The sequence below is a fragment of the Chenopodium quinoa genome, unplaced genomic scaffold, assembly GCF_001683475.1.
Source record: "Chenopodium quinoa cultivar QQ74 unplaced genomic scaffold, ASM168347v1, whole genome shotgun sequence".
NCBI lineage: Eukaryota > Viridiplantae > Streptophyta > Magnoliopsida > Caryophyllales > Amaranthaceae > Chenopodium > Chenopodium quinoa.
In genome coordinates, this window is record NW_018743252.1 from 5863870 (window position 1) to 5887058 (window position 23189).

A 23189-nucleotide genomic window follows, 5' to 3' on the forward strand; every position below is an offset into this window, starting at 1 on the left:
TAATTTAAATGTTAAAAAAAATTAAAAAAAATAACTATAGTTAAAGATTTGATTAAAATTAATCATTAATGTTATTATTTACTTATTATAAATAATTCGTGCCCTACCAAAGATAATAAGTTTTTTGCAATTTATCACAAAGAAAAATAAAAAGTTGAAGGTTACCAAAAAGAATTTCCTGACAAGTTCTTGTAAGATTTCTCAATGATAAATAAATGACAATTTCGCTTAATGATTTCAAAGCAAAATCGACACTGTATAATAAAAAAAATTAAAAAAAAATAAAAACCAAATTCGTCCTAAAATTAGCCCAAAATTGTTATTAAAAATTTAAAGCCTTTTTAAAAAGAAATGCATAAGCATAAATAAAATAGAAATAATATAAAGATATAATAATAAATAAATTAAGAATCAAGGGTAAGCAATCAACCAACGACATTCCAAAGCACCCAATGGCCCTACTCATCAACCGTCAAAGGGTTTGGAGAAACACAGAAGAAGAAAAATGGTTACTTTTGTGAACTTCATTCATATGCATCAGTGATACAGTACAACATAGGAGCCTATTAGTAGCTGTAAAATATTACTATACCAAAATGAGAATTCTGCTGCAGAGGTTCTTCTTTCGAATCCCCCATAAACCTGAATTCTGTTTTCTTCCCTATTTCTATTTAGGTAACGAATACTCTAACCTAAAGGCGATAAAAAATAGAACAAACTGAGAACATATTGCACAGGAAATGCTGGTAAATGTTACAGATATTGGAATAGGGAGTGTGGAGCAGGACACATCTCTTTCATTCCTTCAAAACCTTCGAACATTCTATCCTTTCATGTAGTTGGGGAGACATCATATACATTACCAAACATAAGATATCAATCAGCCAGCAGCCTAGTTACGCAAAATAGTCCCCCACCCCCTGCAGCCTTCTAACTTCATCCTCAATGCTTCGATCAAAGGGAATTCAGATTTAATGAAAGAAGTCCTCCAGAACTTGGGTGAGGCATTTCACATAAGACATATCTCCATCTTGTGAGGCTAAGCTCTCATTTTGGCCACTGTAGATCTTCAACACTTCCCTCATGAAGCTTCCACGATCCTTCAGCTATCTCATTTAGAAGTTGGTCCCAACTCCAGCCTGAGTAGCCCCAAAAGAACCACAAGTCAGTAGCAGACAGATTTCCTGCTTCAATATCCTTAATTTTGCCGAGTGTTTCCAATTGATCAAGGAGATAGACACCGGGTAGAACTTGAGGGTATTGATTGTTGAAAGAAATCCTCGCCAAGGAGACAAGAGGCATTTCTTGTTGAATGACTGGGCCCCCAAAAGAAACAAGAGCTCCTTCAAGTAGTTTTACGTCTCGCAATCGAGGTAAAGAATCCCAGCTGGGGATAGGCTTGTTAACAATCAAACCTTGAAATCCTACACCATGTTCAGCACCCACAATGAGAATCTTGGCTTTGTTGAAAAGGTTTGAATCATCCAAGTGTTCAGTGGCAACTAGAAATGAGCCGACAATGGGATTTGGTGTGATTGGCTTTTGTAATATCGCTGAATTTTGTAACTCTGCATTCTGCATATTGGTTCCAAAATATTTATTTGTGACATCAGAAGATTTTTTGGTATCTCTACTCATTGCAACTCTGACTTCATCATCTTGATTTTTTCTCTCTTCCAAATCAGTCCATAAATTTCCTGCAAATAAGTAGACATAAAAATTGCATTATGTCAATTGAATCTAGACTAACAGGTCTAACTACTTAAGTGTGAATATAATAATTCAAGAACAAGGAGAGTATGCAATTAAGCCATAGATTAATAGTGTCTAACCTATAAAATTTTTACATCTTCATTTAATAAAAGGCTAGTTAAACTACCTTTTTTTACCTCAAGTACTTTGTAGAAAATAATAGCTGCGATGGATTAAGGGTAAGTTAAAAATAGCACTTCAGACAGCGGAAGGCCTGTGTATTTCTCCTCCTCTGCCAAAGGAACGAGCCGCTGAGAGGCATTAACATTGATGACTTGATGTTATAAACACAATGTCATTTGTTATTGGTGTAGCCTTGTAGAATTAATGCATGGTACTGATAACTGCCACAATGCCATGGATACTGATATGGAGATCACAGGTAGGTCATGGTTGCTGTGGCACATGTTTTGGTTTTGAAGCTTATATACTCCATAGTGGATTTTAGTAGTTATATCAAATTACTATGATGAAGAGCCCTATAATTGTAGTTGTAAACAGCAACAACAACAAAGGCTTAGTCCCAAGATGATTTGGGGTTGGCTAACTGAATCATCATAAGGAACCATCCAAATAGGAAAGAGCATAGCAAAAATCCAAAAATCATGGTCAGTGTTATAATTGTAGTTGTAACACTAACAAAAATCTTAAACATCTCCAAATATATTGTAGTCAAATACTAACATACTAATTAGTAATTACTGATTGCAATCAAAAGTTCCGACTTATTCAATATCCAAACATCACCTATTCAACACTAGATTAACAAACATTAACACATACTCAAATCGTAGCCACATACTGACATCAAAGGAATAAACTCAAGCGAGCAAAGGTGAAATGAAGTAAATATCCGCAGGTCGGTAATAATGGTAAAGTAGAACTAGCGTCAAAACTATTAATGTTTACTTCGCTGCAAACAAGTATTCTGAAATTTCTTAACTATACACGGACTTTTAACAGTGCTTCAGCTAAGGACTAAGGTTATATAAAACATACTCCGTATTAATTTCATAGACACCACTGTTAGAGACAGATTCCAAACGTGTGAATCCCATGGTAGCATGTAATAATATTTATTGATGTCAATAAGATAAAGTAAAATTAGCGGCAAGAGCAAAAAAAGATCGATACACAAGTCATATAACCAAACAAAAGTGAAAATCAGGGTTAGGTACACAGGAGTCATTTGGGGGGAGGGGGGTGTTGGAGGTATCCATTTGCGAATATCTATGTATACCTTTCTGTCTGGCAAGATGGTCAGAACGACTCCCATGGTTGGCTATAAATTTTATAATGTCTGTAACCATCATATTTCCATCATAGACGATAGCAGTCTTCCTCTCTGCTGGAAATAGCAGCAAACTAGGATAAACTTCCTTCTGCAATTTTCACACAAAATATGTCAATTCCAATATAAAGTTCCTTTCTCTTTTCTTTTCTTTCCTTTTTTGCCAGAAAAGAGGAAGTTGGAAATATAAAAAGCTAAATTTTGTTAGTGCATAATATAACTATATAAATGATGGGACTTACTTGACCCATTGATTTCAGGATCCAACTGCATTCATTCACCATGCAATCAATCGAATAAAATACAAGCATCTTTGAAACATCATCCTTCAAGTTATCTGCGCCACATTAACATAATAATATCATTCTCTCTCCTACAAGATGTGCTGAAAAAGTTATTTAGACATTTATAAAAGTCTTTACAAACAGAGAGTAAAAGGAGATTTTCATCATGTGCACACCAAGGCTTATTGAAATTCACCATGTTCCCTAAACGTTTTAAGAATTCACCAAGTTTTTAAAATTTTGCATGCATACCCGAGGATTTGGCACAATAACACTTAGTAAGACATTTGATTACCCCCTTTATTTTCTTGGGGAAAAAATAATCCCACCTTTAGAAAATCTTCATAAAACGGTCTCCACTCTTAAAAAACTGGAAGTAATCCCAACTTTTTGTGAAACCTTGTTAAATTGAACCATTTCACCAGTTACCAGATGTAACATTATGCTTATTTACAAAACTCCCTCCAGCCTCCCCACCTCCCTCTTTGATCTCTCTCCCCTCATTCAGTACCCTATGGACTAACACTCCAATTTTTTTTTTCCTCTTTTCTTGCTTTCCATATCCACACATACCATCATTCATCTCCCTTTTTGAAAGGCATCAGCTCAAACAACAACAAAAGAAGCAGCAAACTAAATTTATAAAAAACAAGAAGCCATAAATTAAATTTATAGACCCAAGAGATCATAGATCAATAATTGAAAACATCAATGGTACAGAAAAATAACAAATTTCAACCAAATAATCAAACTAAAAAGAATGATTTCCCAAATTATACCATAGAGGGAGCGTGAGGGAAGTTGTGAGTCATAAAGAAATTACTGTATCATTCTCTCTAATAATCAATTTGGTAGTAAATCTTGCCTGTTTCTACAATCAATGGCCATGAAGATCAGGGGATTTTTTTTTCCTCACTGCCCTTCTCATTGTCTTCTTGGAATAAGATTGGTCATTCCTTGGCAGGGGTGATGTTGATGTGGTGATATGTGGGTTGTGCAGAAGGATGTGGTGGTTGTGGTGTCCACCTGTCAGGGGTCTTGGACTCTGGGGCACGGTGAAGAGTGGGGCTGAACACAGCTCCCATTTGAGCAGGGAATTGGGGCTGTGTAGGGGAGAGGAGAGAGTAAGGTGATGTGGACAGGAGAGGAGACAGAGGGGGATGATAATATTAATTAAATTCAAAAAAAAAATAAAAAAATCTATACAATTAGAAAGAAACAAGAGTCACACTTGTTATGCTGCCAAACAATAGGTGATTGACCATTTTAAGACGACAGCTCTTTTACAAGTTGGGACTGGTCTAAGAAGACCATCCAAAAGTGGGATTATTAGAGTTAAATTTTCCTTTTTACTCCCTACTAATTTGATTCTGCACGTCTTTGACCATTGATATCTTTAGTTGTGTACTAATTAAAATTATAAAATGTTGATAGATTGAAACTACACAATGAGAGAAATCTAACAAGATATCACATGGTAATGTTTTTTCTTATATATACATCACAAAAAATACTTATATGTCTTAAAACTTTTACCACATGAACTAAAGAAGAGTGGGAGAAGAAAACCTTCACCAGGTTAATAGAGAGAAATTGAGGAACAGACTTAGGGCAGGTTAACAAAATCAACACGCTGTCAGATTTTAAATGAAAGATTTACTTAAATTGTTGAGGATACATGGTGAGTTTCAAAAAACATTGTGTATTGTACATGGTGAAACCAATTAGGTCTGCCAAAAAGATTTATTCTCAGGGAATTAAAACATACAGCAGAGTGAACAGACTTTGACAATGACAAGTGTGGAAGGAGCCCATCAACAAGAAATGCAATCATGACTCTTTCTGGAGAATAAAGAACGTTGGATCTGTCCAAATATACAAGACTACAGATTCAGTTTATAGGGTTTGGTGGGGCAAAGGAGATAAAAATTCTTTGGAGAAATCCAGTGACGGTAATCCCGAGGAGCATTTGGTTGGAGAGGAATGGTGTGTGTATATATATATATATATATTATGGGGAGGAATCCGGTGAGAATAGGTCCATATGTGAGAACCCATACTTATATGAGAACTGGTCTAAAATTTAGAACATGTGACTTAAATTAAAATTTAGAACATATGAGTAATAATTTAGAACATCTGTGTGAGTAATAAATTAGGACATGTGAGTAAATATTTAGAAAATCTGCTTTATGAAATTTAGAATATACGAGTAAAAATTAGAACATCTTATTTAAGATTTAGAACATGTGAATAAAAATTAGAACACCTGGTATAAAATATAGAAAATTTAAGTAAAAATTTAGAACATACAAATAAAAATTAAAACATATGCTTAAAAATCTAGAACATATGATTAAAAATCTTAGAGCACACGTTTTAAAATTTAAAACGATAAGTTAAAATTTTGCAACAAGTTAAAATGGAGAGCGGTCACGAGAGTATAATGTGAACGAAGCATTCCCTTACAATTGAAGGGAAAATATACATGACTGCCATAAAATCAGTGTTGCTCTATGTTACAGAATGTTGGGCTTCTATGAAGGAGCACAGTAAAAAGATAGAGGTTACGGAAATGCGCATGTTAAGGTGGATGTGCGGGAACACTCTAAGAGATAGAATCAGAAACGAGGTTATTCAAAAGAAAATAGGTGCGGCAGGCATTGCAGACAAACTAAGGGAAAATCGTCTGCGTTGGTTTGGGCATGTAAAACGGAGACCCGAAGTACAAAGAGTGGAAAAGTGGGACCATGGAGGGATTAACTGAAGGAGAGGGAGACTAAAAATGACTTAGTTGGAAGGAGTTAAGAAGGATATGAAGTAAATGTATTTGAATGAGGATGAGGCATTGGATCGTAAGGGATGGAAGAGGAAGATTTTTGTTGATAACTACACAGAATAATCAAATTTGGTTCATGTAGCCAACCCCACTTATGGGATTAAGGCTTTTATTGATTGATTTTTACTTAACTAATTTGTGGTTTAGAACATGTGAGTACTAATTTAGAGCATCTGATTTAATTTAGATCATAAAGAGTGTTCTCACATAAGTAAAGGTTCTCACATAAAGGAGGGGTTCTAGGAGAGCCTTCCCCTTCAAAATGTTATATTCTATGGTTTAATATTTTCTCGTACGTTCAAAGTTTTTACTCACATGTTCTATATTTTATAGGAAAAATACACTTTAATAATCCCAAATATGGGCGATTTACTTCTAATAATCCCAACTAAAGTTTATTATCTAATAATCCCAACTATGCTATGTGTTTGCCTCTAATGGTCCTAATGACTGATAACCTGCTGAAAGAGTTTTTTTTTTTTTAGGTTTTAATTACCACATGTCAACACGTGATTGGTCTAAAATTACCAAAAAAATAAAAAAACATAAAAAAAATTTGAAAAAAAAAAACAATCCACCCTTTAACGAAACAATCTCCACCTCCTTAGTCCTCCCTTCACCTGCCGGCAAACAATGTCGTCGCCGGCAACACTCCCAATGACCACCCAACAGCCATCAACGCCGACAACACCACCTCCATTACAACCCCTGCTTTCCGGAGCTTCATCTCCTTCTTAACCACCACCTTCGCCAAACCTTCGCGCAATGCCTTCACTCGCCTGGAATCTCTCCATTATTCCTCGATCGCACCCCCTTCTCTCACCCTTACAACGCCGACCATAGTACGAACTCCTCAATCGCACCGCCTTCGCTCGCCCTGAGAATCTCTCCGACGCTTTCTCTCGCATCCGCAAAAATGTCGGCGTTGTCCTCGCTTTCTCTCTCATCTCGCACCCTTTCTCTCTCCTCGCCGCTAACCATGGGTCGTTGTTGACTGCCATTGTTTTTGTTCATAGAAAGCTTTTAGGGTTCTTGAAGATCTGTTTTTGGAGTCGGGGTTGGCTTGGAGGTAGTTTCGGGGTCAGGCTGGGTCAAAGGGGGTGTAGAAGGCCAACCGGCCGGTTTCGGTGGTTAAGGGGGGTGGCCGACCGGTTTCCAACGAGGTTAGGGTGGGGTTAGGGTGGGGAAAGGGTGGCTGGGAAATTGGGAATTTTGGGTATTTTTTTTGTTATTTTTTTTATTTTGGACGAATCACGTGTTAACACATGTCTGGTAACCTATTATAACAAGTTGTTGACTGGTTGGGACCATTGGAGGTAAACACATAGCATAGTTGGGATTATTAGATAATAAACCTTTGTTGGGATTATTAGAAATAAATCGTCCATAGTTGGGATTATTAAAGTGTATTTTTCCTATTTAATATTAGATATTTTGAAATTTTATTCACATATTCTAAATTTTAACTTAGATGTTCTAAAGTTTAATCATATGTTCTAAATTTTATAAATCAGATTATCTAAATTTTTAATCACATGTTCTAATTCTTAAATTAGATGTTCTAAATTATTACTTACACATATGTTCTAAATTATTACTCATATGTTCTAAGTTTTAATTTGAGTCACATGCTCTAGATATTTACTCATATGTTCTAAATTTTTACTCCCATGTTCTAAATTTTAGATTAGTTCTCATATGAGTATGAGTTCTCATATATGGACCTATTCTCACCGGATCTCTCCCCAAATTTAGAATACATGCTTCAAAATCTAGAACATATGATTAAAAATCTTAGAACACATGATTTAAAATTTATCACATATAAGTTAAAGTTTTTGAACAACTTATTTAAGGTTTATAACATCTGATTTTAACTAATTTAAGGTTTAGATCATGTGAGTAAAAATTTAGAGTATCTGATTTAATTTAGAACACCAGAGTTAAAATTTAGAACATAAAAAGTATTCTCACATAAGAAAGGGTTCTCACATATATATATATATATATATATATATATATATATATATATATATATATATATATAAGAAGATGATGAATCCTATTTACAAATTTTATCTTTTACTCTTTTAGTAGGTCACAGTATACCCCCTTGAATATCTTCTTATTCATTTGTCACCATGAAAAACCTTCTTATTCCAACAATTTCAAATTCTGCAATATCAGACACCTGCATAGTTGTTTTTACATTTTATACATCCACCCAGTTTTAGTTCTTCTGAATAAAACTGACCATGCATCAGTTAGGATTACATCTTTTCACTCTCTTTAGGCATAGGATGGAGCAAGTTGGGGATTGGAAAGTATATAAGGAAATCTGGACAATATTTAAAATGCATACTCTGTAGATTATTTCGAGGCAAACAAAAAATTAAGAGACTTTAGCAATTACATATATGGAAAGGAAGATACCTGCCTTGAGAAAAAAGCCTTTTGCCTTTTGTTTCAGACTCAACCATGTTTACGTAGCTTTTCAAGGCCCAGTAAACTTCACGAACAATTAATTCCATTCTCTGACAAATTCCACACCAGCTACTGCTGAAAAGCACTACCACATCTTTATGCCATGCATTGAGTGCATCTTGAGCATTGGACTCACCAGAACCAAGAACTAACTCAGAAAAAGTATCAGCTGTAACAACAGGGATGGAATCCTTTTCACGAAAATCAAGATTGACAAATGGAGGCTGTGGCATTTCAACAGATTTTCGCAAAGGTCCACTGCGTTGAAATGGAGTAAGGCTACCATTTAGAAACTCTTTTATAAATGTTGATAGAGATACAATATCATAATTTGCTTCTTCAGATAAGACATAATGTTGCTGGGACAACGGATCAATGATCACTATTCTTGGAACTTGTGAGTCTTGAGTAAGAGATCTGAGAAATTTGTAGTTACCATCACTAAAGAAAAACGAACCAGTAAAGGCACTTAAATGACGCCTAAGACCTGAAATTTCTGTGTTTTCTGCATTAGGTTGAATATCTAAATCTACATCTTGGCCAGATCCAAGTTTCTGATCATTAGGAGACTGATGGGGATCCCCAATTCCAGACTCTTTAATTGCAGAATCAATGGATACTTGCTGGTTACTGTACTCAGATGAAGCTTCAACATTAATAGGTTGATATAGTTGCTCCTGATCTGCAAGGGGTGCAACTTCATCAGTAGAATCCTTAATTTTGTCATTGATACTTTCCTCAGAGGCAACATCTGACTTGATGGATGAATCCTGATCCTGACCTTCCAGAGAAGGTAACACATTTGCTATCTTTATGTCTATTTCATCAGAAAGCAGTTGAAAACCTGCTTCTTTTGCAAGTGTGTTTAATTTCGCTTGCTTTCTCTGTCCAACCAAATATGTCAAGATCTCATGTAAAGAGCCACTTTGCGAGGCCTCATTACCAAAGGTAACCTGTTGTCCTTCATCTATTATCATTATAGACATTTTATCATCCAATTTTATCTGAGATGAAGGTGATACCAGAAACCTATGATTCTTAAACACGCTGGTTGAATCTTGATAAGTGTGAAGTGATCCTTTTGTTGGATCAATACTTTGCCAATCAGTCGGATGTGATTTCCAATACTGTAACGCAAGTTCTTTGAACAAACGAAGAGCTTTCTGACTACTTTCTCTAGTTTCTACAGAGTCTGATGTTCTGTCTACAAAAAGTACAACTGATGGTTTATCAACAGGGAGAGCAGGTCTAAGGCCTTTTCCATCATCTGGCAGCTGCATATTATAATAAAACAAATCAAACAAAACCCAACAAGAAAGATGACCTTCAAGTATTAGTCAGTTGATAAGCTACAAAACAGGTCAGTAGCAGTCATTGAATGCTATAAAAGGAGTGGTGTTTCTAGTTGTTAGGACCAATTTGACATGCATATGAAGAGAATTTGACAATAGAAGAAAAACATGGAAACTGATTTAATATTAAGTTTGATCCGACTCAGATAGACCCGAAATAATATGAGGCTCAAATTGGAAACAGACATAAAATCAATTCAATCCGTACCCAACTCAATATACTCATTACCAACCTGAATGAACTCGATCAGAACCTAAGCTAAACAATCGATTGTAACCTCTACTTGTTATCATAGGACAACTAATGTTCGACAATCAGAGGAACAGAGGTGGCCTGTAGTATCTAACATCAATTATAAGGAAAGGTTCAAGTAAGGGAAAAGTATAGAATTGGGAAAGATAAAACTGAATGAAAAAAATCAAAACCCTTTGGTCATCGTTTTTTTTGGTTGTGATGGGATAGGATTTTGATGTTCCTATATGGTATTTGTTCACTAGAAATTAAAACCCATAAAAACCTCCTTAGCTATGATATCAATCATTTCCCAAGTCACCTCCAAGATCATTAGTCACTACCCTAACGATTTGTTTATCTCGTATACTCTATAGACATAGCTTCCCCCATTCAAGGCAACAACCATCACCATCTTTGATGCTGTTAATCATTTTCTCTTCACAATTTCTTTATCATCACAATTCAATTCACTAGTATATGGTTCAATTCGGCCTTTAAATTTCCAATTGGGAAATCTACTTCAACCATTACCAGTGGACAGAACTTGGTGGGTTGCCATGCCTATGATGGAGATAACTGAGTGTAGAGTTAAGTAGTACGGGTTGGTGAGTGAAACAATGGTATTGGTGGCATTAATAGTGGTCTTATAGGGTGGTGCACTATTTTTTTTAAAGCATATGTGCAATTTTTTTATTTTTTTTACTCATACACAATTATAGGATTGGTTAAGGAATGAGATAATAAGGAAGAAAGTAGGGATTGTATCGATTGAGTACAAGATGAGGGAGAATCGCTTAAGATGGTTTGGCCATGTAAAAAGGAGGCCAAGTGACGCTCCGGTAAGGAGGCTTGAAGAATTGCAAAGTGTTGGGATCGCGAGAGGTAGGGGAAGACCTAAGAAAATTCGGAAGAGGGTGATTAAGAGTGACATGAGTGCTTTGGGAATTGAGGAGAATATGATGTTTGATAGGGCAGTGTGGAGGGAGAAAACTTACGTCAACGACGTGAATTGATTATATATACTTTTTAATCTTATTTTCGTTTTAATTTTTTTTTTTGGCACACTAATTTTTTTTTGGCACACTAATGTTTAAATTTTTTTTTTGTTTTCAACATGAACGTTTTAACCACTATTATAAAACTATCTTGAATTTTATTCTTGATTTTCTTTGAAAACTCTTTTAATTTTTCGTAATGCTATTTCGTTTACTCACTTTTTTTACTAACCTTTTTTCAAACTCTTTTAAATGATGGTTTTGTTATGTCCGTTTTTCTATATTGTGCAATTCCTTATGACGATTCATGTTAGCCGACCCCAATATTTCATTTTGGGACTAAGGCTTTGTTGTTGTTGTTGTTGTTTTATACACAATGTGGATTTTTTTCCCATTTCCAGAAATTTGTAATATAAAATCAGCTTAAAAAATCAAAATATGCACATTTACTAAGAAAAATATGCATATTCAATTAAAAAATTGCACACCAATCCTATGCTTTGCATACATATATATCTTTTTCTATAATTGACATCCCCAACTGCCCGACCAAATGCCCCTTGATCCTTCCGTTCCTTCATACCTTAACTTCCTTTTTTTTAAATAAATGTTTATGTTACATGGACTTGACACTGGTATGTGTCCGAGTGTCTTTTTGCGAAACATTTAGCATGATTTAAAACTAAAATGAAGTGTCTAAGTGTGCTTCCCATGTCCAAATGTCAATGGTCCGACACGGGTACTTTGAGGTGAAATGAAGAGTCTGAGTAATAAATAGATGAACGATATAGTAGACTTCTTTTTAACTCAAAATTAATGATGGAAAACATATGCATTGATAGTACCCCAATATCCTAATCATAAATTAGATGGTTATTAACTATGTCCAAGCATTTTCATATTAAAAAAACTTAATTCCTGGTCAGATCCATACCAGAGTATGTTACCCATATCCAGGTCCAAAAACTGCTAAAAATTTCCCTAAAATTGCACCTAGAAGGTTAATATGCACATCAATATGGTAAGTGGAAAAGCTCCCTACAAAGATAAATAAAGCTTTCAATTTAGTGAAAGCTTTGATCCAAAATAATTACTCATATATTCCAAACCTAATCGATTATTAGAGAGTGCAACATCCATCATAACTACCAAAGCGTATAAAGTATGAACTAGATCCAAATCTTTGCTTCTTCAGTATTTCTTTGTTTATAACCAGATTATTGTTAAATCAATATATAAAAAGCATCAAGGGGGCACCAAGTTGATAGGGGAGGATTTTGTTGAAAAAAGGTGAAACAAATTAGAGTTTATTCTTTTCTTTTGTTTTTTTTTTTATTTAAGGTGAAATTGAAATAAGATAATGAGTATATTTTCATGTTTTAAAGGAGAGCTGGTTGGAAAAAGCGGGAAGGTATACTGGGGATATAGGAAGTTTATTGACAGACATGCACTTTATGAGAAACGGGATGTTTGACGGAGGACAGAGGGAGCCCTACTGCACTTAAAGCTCTGCTAGATTAATCAAATATAGTTCAAAGAATAGCAAATAACAAATCAACAATACTTCTTTTATAATTGTATATGTATAATAAGGATTCAAAATTGTGAAAAACGTCCAAGCAGCAAATCAACTGTTCAAATGCATAGAGAGAAGAGGTACAGCATGAACATTCCAATAAGTTGATGATCCAATGTATGGACTTACCTCCAGTACTGGCAGATCATGCATCTCAAGAGCCTTTTGAAGATGTATTTCATCTTTAAATTTCCTTAAGCAACTAAGACATCCAGCATAGGATATGATCACCGACCATTGATCAAAATCTTCAGCACCAAGAGTCGAAAGCAATGACCTATCTGATACAAAGCCATATCTTTGTCTTTGAGGAGGAAGATACATATCTCTTGCCAATATCATGAACTTTGAGAAGAACGACTTAAATTTACTGAATTCTTTGAAACTGCAGGATGTTCCAGACGTAGGCTGCATATCCTCGTCAGTAGAAGCTGTCCTATTTTCAGCACTGTATTCTCCAACCCAGGGACTTTCACCACAAACATGTTGAACATCACAGTTCGTATCATTTTCTCCATCCTGTTAAGAGAGGGAGTTAAAAAACCTAATGGTTAATTGCTATGATAAACATTAAGTTTCACGTAAATGTCATTATAACAAGTCATCACAAAACCACAAGTCACCTTAAGGTTTTTCTGACTTCCAGATACCAGGGTTTGATCAGTTTCTCTATTTAAATCCCCTGGAAAGTGACTACCTGCAAAAATAGGTTTTCTAAGGTGTCACTGAGCAATCATATATTATATTCCACATCACATATCAATACCATAAAATACTCCTATACTCTATATAGATGGTGTTGTGTAAGGATGGGCTTTCTAAGATGAACTCATAAAGCCTTTCTTCAGATATACACATACAAAGATAATAAGAGAACACATTTTTTTCCTATACAAGGAAGAAGAGGTTTATAAAAATGTCCATGCTTTCCTTTTAATTTAGTTATCATGCGTCTTTTGGTGACATCAACATAACCTCATGTTCACGACTTACTTTTTATGTAAGAAAACATATCAGAAAGCAGAAAAAAAAAGGTATATTAAACCTTGATCCTTTAGCCACAAAATGAAGCTTCAACAATTTATTTAATTGCCATCCTCCAACTTTAGGAGGCCAAATGATCTAGAATCACATCATAACAATCTATGGCCGATTCAATCACATCATAACAATCTATGGCCGATTCAATTTTAAAACAATACAGTCAAATATAGATGATTAACATCTAAACTTATCTGTAAAAACCCACCCAGACACCCAATTAAGCAAGTGTACATGTGTCATTGTGGAAGGATACTATGGATAAACTACCTTGGCACTTGAAATTGTTAGAAGAACCAAATAACGAGTGAAGTGTTGGTTACATGAGAGAGAAAGTAAGCTAGGATATAAATAACAGATATGATAAATTTTTTGTGACAGTTCATTGTCTTGGGAGTGACCCGGCCACTCAAAAGCAGAGAAGTTGTTATTCTTCTAGGGTTAACTTTAATACAAATAAAAATCTCTCTCCATCTTCAATAATTTCCTCCCTTTCATAGCCTAAAATTAATCTTGTTTCCCATCTTCTGCATATTAATATGTTTTTAAGATCTGAACCAGTTTAGTACATTACACTTTACACATAAGGATCTCATTATTTATAAACCTACCCACCAGATTTTCATCCATGAAGAATTCATCATCTCCTTCCGCAACATTAACTATTTTCCTAGCCACCATCAATTGTGCTTCCCTTTGCATGACTCCTGAGACTAGAGCGAAATTTAAGAACCACAACTCTGTAGTGTAATCACACTAACAACTGCAGAACATAAACCAGTATTCTCTGTAGTATGTACACATCTGTGAATGTGCTCCACCCTGTACGATAGGTATGATCGGTATACCAGGAAGCCTTATTCATAAGATCAAATGCCACTAATCAATTTGGCCGACCTAAAGCAATATAACATGTTTATCTCCCGTGCATATATACACATGCAAATAAGAATTGATTCTACAATGTCTACAGTTAATCTCAGCCAGAGAAGGATGATCATCTATAAAATATGTTTGTACCCAAAAAAACAATGCCTTAACCTTGCAAAATTATGCATGCTCTCCCACATTCAAAGCATCTATCAAACCTATAGAATAATGCTGGATGTTCCTTACTAAACTATGTAATATGAAACCGACTAAACAAGTTTATAATCCTCAATCACTACCGATGCTCACACAAAAACATAAGGATATTGTACTGATGTAATTGCCATAGCATACCATAACAATTATGATTTCTCTGTCTCTCACACACCAACTCACTTGTCACAAAATAAACACAGCTAGACAAGTTGCCTGCTAACGAAAAATGAAAAGAAACAATGGTTTCAACCTCGCCAATTCTGAAGGGAAAAAAACAAAAGCAAATAGCAACCTATTAAAGTAAGATTTTAGCCATAATTTCATGATCGAAACCTTTCAGCCTATCACAATAACAGTCATGGAACCACTTTTGTGGGCAATGTGGATGGTTTTTGGTATTGCAACCTAATAACACTGTCACATTAAGCTCAAACATTTTTACAATGCGGTAGCAATGTGAGGAAGTGGGCAAGATTTAATTACTTGCTGGGTAAAGATTCAGCCCAAAAATAGACCCTTCAGCTAAAAACCACCCACCATCCCAATCAAAGTATAAATAGCGTGCCTAAGGTTTACCTTAGTGCCAATGTATTAAAAATCTCAAAGCACTATACCTAGGTGCGCCTCCTTGAAGCACAGTTCAGATATGCCTCATGTGTGCCTTGTGCAAATCTTATGCATCATGCGCCTCAAGTGTGCCTCTTTGAATGCACCTCTCCTTGAGCAATAAAAGTGCTCTGCCCCATTCTCCTAGTGCCTCAACACCTAGACACACTTTTTTATACACTCCTAGGCGCTACGCATGGGGTTTTCAACGATTTTTTGAGCTAGGAAACACATTTAAAGAGACACAACTTCAATTTTTACTCAGTATTTCATTGAGTGTGCCTCACTTCGTTGAGGTGCACCTTGCGCATCAAGACCCCTATTGCCTTAGTGCGCCTTGCAGTTTCTTATACATTGATCCCAATTAACCCTACATCACATCACCACAATCCTCCTCCCAACCCCTAAGAGGAGGGGGAATAACTCCAGACCTACAGTAAACATCTCAACACAAAAGGTCATTCCAGGTTCAATAACGAGTTCACCTTAGTACTTAGCAGCTTAATAGTGCGTTTGGATAAAGAAAGAATAATGAAAAGAAGGGGAGGGGAGGGAGAGGAAGGGGAGGGAAGAATGATGAGTTTTCTTTCCAAATCTCTCCATTGTTGGAGAGATCAATTTCTTACAATTTGACTTTTCTCAGTTACACTTTCTGAGTTTTTTAACTCAAACATGCTATAATAGCTAAGATTAAGTATTAAATCAGTTTATTGTATTAAGTACTCCCTCCGGCCCACATTAGTTTTGACAATTATTATGGCACGTATTCTAAGTGATAAGTTGTTTGGTTATCAATCGTTTTGTTATTTAAAATGTAGATTTGAAAGGCAATAGTGGGGTACTATATCTTTGAAAAGGTAAAAATTATATGAAATAGTATTTTATTTAATTGAATGTGAGATAGTATGGGACCGTAACTTTTGATAGTGGAGATGAGATGTATTTAAATAATAGTGCCATAGTGGTGTCTTTCAAAAGTTAGAAGTGTAACAATAATTTGGGACAATTGAGAAAGGAAGGTGTAAAATTTAATTTGGGATAGAAGGAGTAACTAAATAAATACTACCTCTGTTTCATATTATGTGCAACATTTATTATAAATGGATACTACACATTATGTGCAACAAATGTTCTATTTCCTTTTTAAGTTATCATTTCTATGTATCTCTCTCCTCATCACATGTGTCTCTATCTTTCTCTCTCCATTTAACACTCACAAACAAATTTTGTTTAGGAGTCCGTGTCAATGCCTTTGCTGCACATAATATGAAACGGAGGTATTAAATTAAAAATCTAGTTACAATGGCCAAATTAAAAACTAGGAACAATGTAATTTATCAGTACCAGAATTAGATTTCATCAACAAAGGATTAATAAATTATGAAGTCAGGAAATAACACCAACTAAATTAGGTAATACTCCTTCAAAGTCTTATTTTTATCAAGAACCTATTCGAATTGATTGATTTTACCAAAAAAAAAACTTTAAACTTACAACAATATAACGAATATAGAATCATATATAGTATGAGGCAACTAGAATTGCTTGATCTCAAAGCTTCACAACTTAAGACATAGATAAATGCAAATAAAAACACAAAAGCAAGAAAATATAACAGGAAAGAATAGGATAAAACAATTGCATCAAGCTCACACAAATTCTCGCAGCCTCTCTTTTATTTGGAAAATCCACCAACTAGCCTACCATATATGGTGGAGCCATCACAACTGTGTTTAGTTTGAAAATGATATGCTACAGGAGTACAGAAGCGCAGAAACAGAAAAGGAGCAAAAAATCATGATTGTTTGACATACCTTGCACAGTTCCATTGCCAGTCTGATCCACAAGCAACTTTGAGGTCCATCCGCAAGATTCTAAGAGGATTATAGCCTTATCGGTTGATGCAAGAAACATTTCCATGTCCTTGGAATTGCCAATTCTCTTAAGAGGAAGGTCTTCAGTGGCAAGTGACATTATATAAAAGACAGAGGATAATATATCTCGTTCTCTGTTGATTCCCTGATACTTAAAAGACATGCCATGATGATAACAGAGAACTGTAATTCCCTCTGCAGCACCAAGAGAATCAGCCAGTGTCTTTTCAAGATTGCGGTATATGAGCATCAGCTTCAAGGAGCAATACGTCTCTTGTTCTTTAGACAATTTCTGAGATACCTCATTCATCAAAGAACGAGACTCTCCACACCCTATGTGAAAAAAACAAATAATTTGACAGTGTATACAGAAATCTATTCAATTACATAAGCTTTCAGAAAGTAAAAGAATAAATAATCTCCAAGCCCAAAAAAAAATTAACAGAAATGCAAAAACAACACAGAACCAAATGCACACAGTATTTACACAAACATCAGAAGGGTGACTATCAGACATAAAGAATGATGATGCATTGACTAGATAATCTATATTCTTTTACAGCTAACAGCCTAGCATCAAGCCCTAGAGTGAAAAATGGGCTTGTTTTCTCCACAAAAATAAAAATGGACAATTATTCATAACACATCGATTTCATATCTTGCTAGAATCTTTTATAAGCACAGCTGATAATTTTTTGCTCTATTTTTTCTAAAACCTTTCTTTTCTTTTACTCCCTCCACCCCAAAATAAAGCTTCCACTTGCCCATTGCATAAGTTTTTAGGAAGGTGAATAATAACAAGACATATATTTGGTTGATCAAAGGTGAATATACAAAAACAAAATTGTGGAGTTTGGTTGTTAAAAAATGAATAAAAAAAGGAAGATAAAGGGTTTGGCTGATGAAAAGTGAATGAGTAAATAGATTTAGATGATATTGATCTTTTATTTAGGGACTAGATTTTTGGTTGAAATGGGACTTTTATTTAGGGACAGAAGTGGTAAATAAAAATGGAAAAAGTTTACACCAATGCCCACAAAGATAGAATGCTAGATTGCTTACACACCAAGCTTCGCCACGATCTAATCGCAAGTTTTAACTTTGCCATGAATGAGTTGTGAAAGTTTAGTCAAAATTGAGGTTCACCGTTAAGGCCTCTTGGGCCTCAAAGTACCTTACCTTCAATGATGCATAATGGGAAGGTTCGCTTGAAAAGTTGAAAGAAGCAAAAGCGATAAGAGAACAACCTATAGAGTTTCACCTTTCCAAATCAATGCAAATATTCTATTTTCCTAATAACTTTTACTTAAAATCACCATGGTATTATTTGCATTGATTCTAAGTTATAATTTGTACCATTCCAAAATGTTTAAAATCCTACGTTCATTTTTACATAATCTGCTTTAACTTTTACACTATTCATCACCCTTCCTTTGAGTCCTTTGACCATCTTTTGTGAATTACTACCTCCATTTTCCTAAGACTTACTCACTTTCCGTTTTCATCCGCTTTTCTAAGTTCTACTCACTTTTACTTTATTCCTTTTATGACAATTTTTTATTCGCTTTTTATCATCCACAACCCCACTTTGTGGAGCCCACTAATATTTAATAAATCTCTTACTCTCGATCTCTCTCCTTTTTAATACAAAAGTACCTACATGTATGATTTCCATTTTTAATTTTTAATTTTGCTGGCAGCAAAACAAAGGCACAATATGTAAGGAAAAACATATTCATGTGGGATCTTGTTAGATTCGTCTCAATAAGTGCTATTATAATATATAACTTTAATAATTTTACCTAAGGAGAACTAAAGGTGAAAGTTCTTCATTGGCAAGCATGATAAATGAAACAGGTCAAGTAAAAAAGAACGGAGGAAGTATTGTTTATCCCCACCTAGTCACCTATTTCCTACTCATGAGCCTTGACTTCTTCGAAAGAGGATACATGAGAGCATTAATTTCTAACTAGAAATCCTATAGTTTTTGCATCAGTTGATGTTTAAAAGTGGTAAAGATGAGGGAATAATAACTTAATTACCATGGTGGAATAGTAAGAGTCCACACAAAATAAGGATTCAGATTTGAGGAGAAATTCTCATGACACCACCACTTTACCACCAAGGGGTTTTTCGAGACATCTTAATCCAAAGAGGTCGGCAAGTAGCTACTCTCGTTCGTATTTTGGACTACTAGTCGACAAACTAGAATTCAAACCACTAGATGGTCCCTCTTCACTTTCCCACAATCTTAACTGAAAAAAGGATTTTAAAAGCCTCTCTGACTTCTTAGAAACAATCTATGGGATCCTAAAAGGAAAGATGAAATTAAGGAATACAAAACGATAGGGCTAAACAAAGAATCAAGCGATGCTTTGATTGTTAGAAGCATTGTCCGAAAATAGAGAATTTAACAATTTGTTTCTAGTTTGGCCTTTACATCTTACTTCATATCACTAAAAAAGGATATATATACTTTAAAGCTCCCACAAAAAAACATATTATTAAGGTAATGTTTTTTCCAATGTTGGCATGTTGTGCCACTATCTGAGCGATGTGCCATAATTCTCAGAAGAGAAAGGAAACTGACACATATATAAACACGGGTTTTAAACTTCACTCAACAGCTTAACACGAGGCGGTAAAGATCTAAGAATATTAAGTAGAAACAATGGGTTTGATCAACTAGATTTGAATTTAGGTAATCAGTTCAAATATACCAGATTGTAGTAATAAAAAGGCATAATGCAAAATGCTAGGGTACATCAAATGTCAATATAATCTTCTGTAAAAATATGAACATAAATGTGCAAGGTTTCATACATGTCTTCTTATGATTTCATAAATAAGAACTGCTTGTTGGACACCTAAAGTCCTAAACTACTGTTAACTGCTTTACTACTTATTCCAACTCTTAATTTAGGAAAATTAAACTCTACCAGCTTATCAAATTGCACATTCTCTTTCACTTGGACAATTGCTTTCATCATTATAATCGGATTCGATGTACACGGCAATACGAGCTAACTATAAGCATTAAATAAATCTTCCTAAACTATTCAAAAAAAAAAAAAAAAAAATCTTCCTAAAATATTACTCCGAATTAGTTTCAAAATTCACAACATAAAACTACATTTGTCCTTCTATTTTGACCTAAAATAATTCCTAACTGTCAACTCACACCATAAACCAATAAAAACAACCATTTAACATTTAAATTTCGCCCAATTCATTGAATTCAAATCGCAACATAAATTAAATTCAAAAATAGCTACAATTAATCGAACAATTGACAAATTCGAGAGATTAAAGAGATAGAAAGATAACATACAAGGGACGGTGATAAAGAGGAGAATATGAGGATGAAGACGAATCTGAGAAGAAAAATTCTTGGAAGAGAGAATCTGCCATTGGAAATTAGCAGTGTTGTTGGATTTGGCGTGGATTGTTGAAAATAACAGAGAAATTAACGCAAGCAAAGTCAGTATTTTAAGCACCGCCATTGTTGAGGCTGCTAATTTACATGGATGTCTGCGACAATCGACATGGGAGTCTTCGAGTTTTCTCAGCATTTATACTCTTTTGTCCCAATTGGCATATTATTATCGCACTAAATTTTGTACTCCAATATTTTATATTTTTTTTTAATTTTTTTTTTTTTAAGTTGATGCAATAGTTTAACCAATTTATCCAGAGAAAACACAAATTCTTCGAAAAGTGAGTGTACGTTAATTTATTATAAGACAGGTTAAAGTTATTATTTTTCTAAAAATAGATTTTAATTTACAAAAAAACTTGTAATGTATTAGATTAATCATATTAGCCTATATAGTATATAATCATGAATATATAAGAAATTACACATTAAAATAAAACTCAAACCAATGACAAATTAAAAGTTACCCTTTAAGGGTTTAAAGTTACCATAAAAATAGCTAAAGCTGCCCTCAAACTGAATGTCTTACAAACGTACACTCGCCTTACACAAGACTTATTGTTAGATAAAAATATTCCTGCAGATACTCGTGGTTGTTCGGAATTTGTTTGTATGGGTCCGTTCCAGCAGAGTCTTGGACGTTTGTTTTGATTTATTATATTCCTGCCTAACATTATCTTCAAAAAAACAAAAAACAAAAAAAAAAAGAGAAATTTCAAGTTAACAAGGAGTAAGTACAAGCTATTATGAGTACAAGCTAAGAAACGATCATTAAAAAATTAAGGGGTATTACGGTCATTTTGACTAATAAATGAGGAATAAACTCTTGTCATTTTAACTAATATGAGTGCAAGCTAAGAAACGCACGCAATGCGTGTATGTGCAATATAAGAAACGACTCTATTAGTATTAATAGGTGTAAATTTAAAACGGTTAATAAAAAAAATTAGTAAAAAATATTATAAAAATAAAAAGAATTTTTATAATAAAACAATTAATGATGTCATAGAGTTATTTTTTTAGTCGACTAATTAAAAAAAAAAAAAAAAAAAAAAAAAAAAAAGAGGTTGATGAAGTATTTGTATAATAGTATTTTTTACTAAAAAAAAGAGGATTTTTTTTTAATTTAGGATGGTACTTAAAAATAAAATAAAAGGTGAGACAGTATAATTTATCACCCAAAAGTCCAAAACCCTTGCTCAGATAAATGGAGTAACTTTGTCATGTCATTAGCCTAATTAACTTGATGTTGCTCCTCTATCCAACCCAAAAATAACTAGTGGCTTTGCCCCCGAATAATTGACATTGTCAAACTTTTTTTGGTATATACTTCCTCCATCTTTTTTTACTTGCATGTTTCATTTATCACGTTTGTCAATGTAGAACTTTAACCATCAATAAATTTAATTCTCCATAAGTAAGGATAATAAAAGTTATATATTATGATAGTACGTACTTATTAAGACGATCCTAACAAAATTTCACATGGATATGTTTTTCCTTATATATAAGTCACAAAAGACGGTCAAATGAGGGGTGGTAAAAAGTAGTGTAAAAGTCAAAGCGAAGCAAGTAAAAAACGGAGGAAGTATTAAACATATGTCAATGTACTAGTAAAATATCAAACCCAAAGAATACTTGGGTGAAAGTCATTAAAGATAAATATCTTCACAATTCATCCTCTTTTGAGTGCAAACACAATGTGAAAGATTCACATATATGGAGAAAAATTCTTGCTCAACATAAACTTTTGAGAAAAAGGTATCTGTTGAATAATAGGTGATGGCAAAGAGATTTTTTTATGGATAATTGGGCGGCTAACCAAAGCCTTTTAGAGCTCATCCAAATAGATGTCAATCAGGTCAATCTTAACTCTAAAGTACAACCTCTATTTCTTATTTTGTGCAACTTTTGCCAAAAACGAATGTTTCAAGTTATGTGCAACAAATTATTTTTTCCCGTTTGTAGTAAATTTCTTTTTGAATAAAATTACCATCAAACCCTTATTTAACTCAATTAAGACATCAAACAACTGTTGTTAACTTATTAACCTTACTTAATCATCCTTCAATAAAACCCTAACCCACTTTCTCTCTCCTCCCTCACCACCACATCTAGCACCCTCAGCACTACATTTTCTCTCCTCCCTCTCAGCCACCTAACCCCTTTTTCTTTCTCTTCTCTCACAACCACCCCACCACCTTATCTTCTCTCCCTTCCCTAATAACCACCCCCCACCAAGTTATCGTCCATCCTCCTCGTCACCGCTCCTCCTCCTCTCATCAAAGTCATCGCCACTTCCTCCTCCCCCTTAATATTCGCCATTGCCCTTCCACCT

At 34.4% G+C, this 23189-nt stretch overlaps 1 protein-coding gene across 1 annotated transcript; it reads right to left on the bottom strand.

The window, feature by feature from the left end:
• Positions 1–382: 382 nt before the first annotated feature.
• On the bottom strand, positions 383–21804 carry LOC110735096. The gene is made up of 8 exons (XM_021915242.1): positions 20747–21804; positions 17356–17748; positions 13432–13505; positions 12938–13327; positions 8604–9924; positions 3286–3380; positions 2993–3134; positions 383–1697 (listed from the first exon to the last, which is right to left on the bottom strand). The coding sequence occupies exons 1-8, from the start codon at positions 20985–20987 to the stop codon at positions 1048–1050; spliced, it is 3306 nt and encodes a 1101-aa protein (XP_021770934.1). The 5' UTR covers positions 20988–21804; the 3' UTR covers positions 383–1047.
• Positions 21805–23189: the final 1385 nt, after the last annotated feature.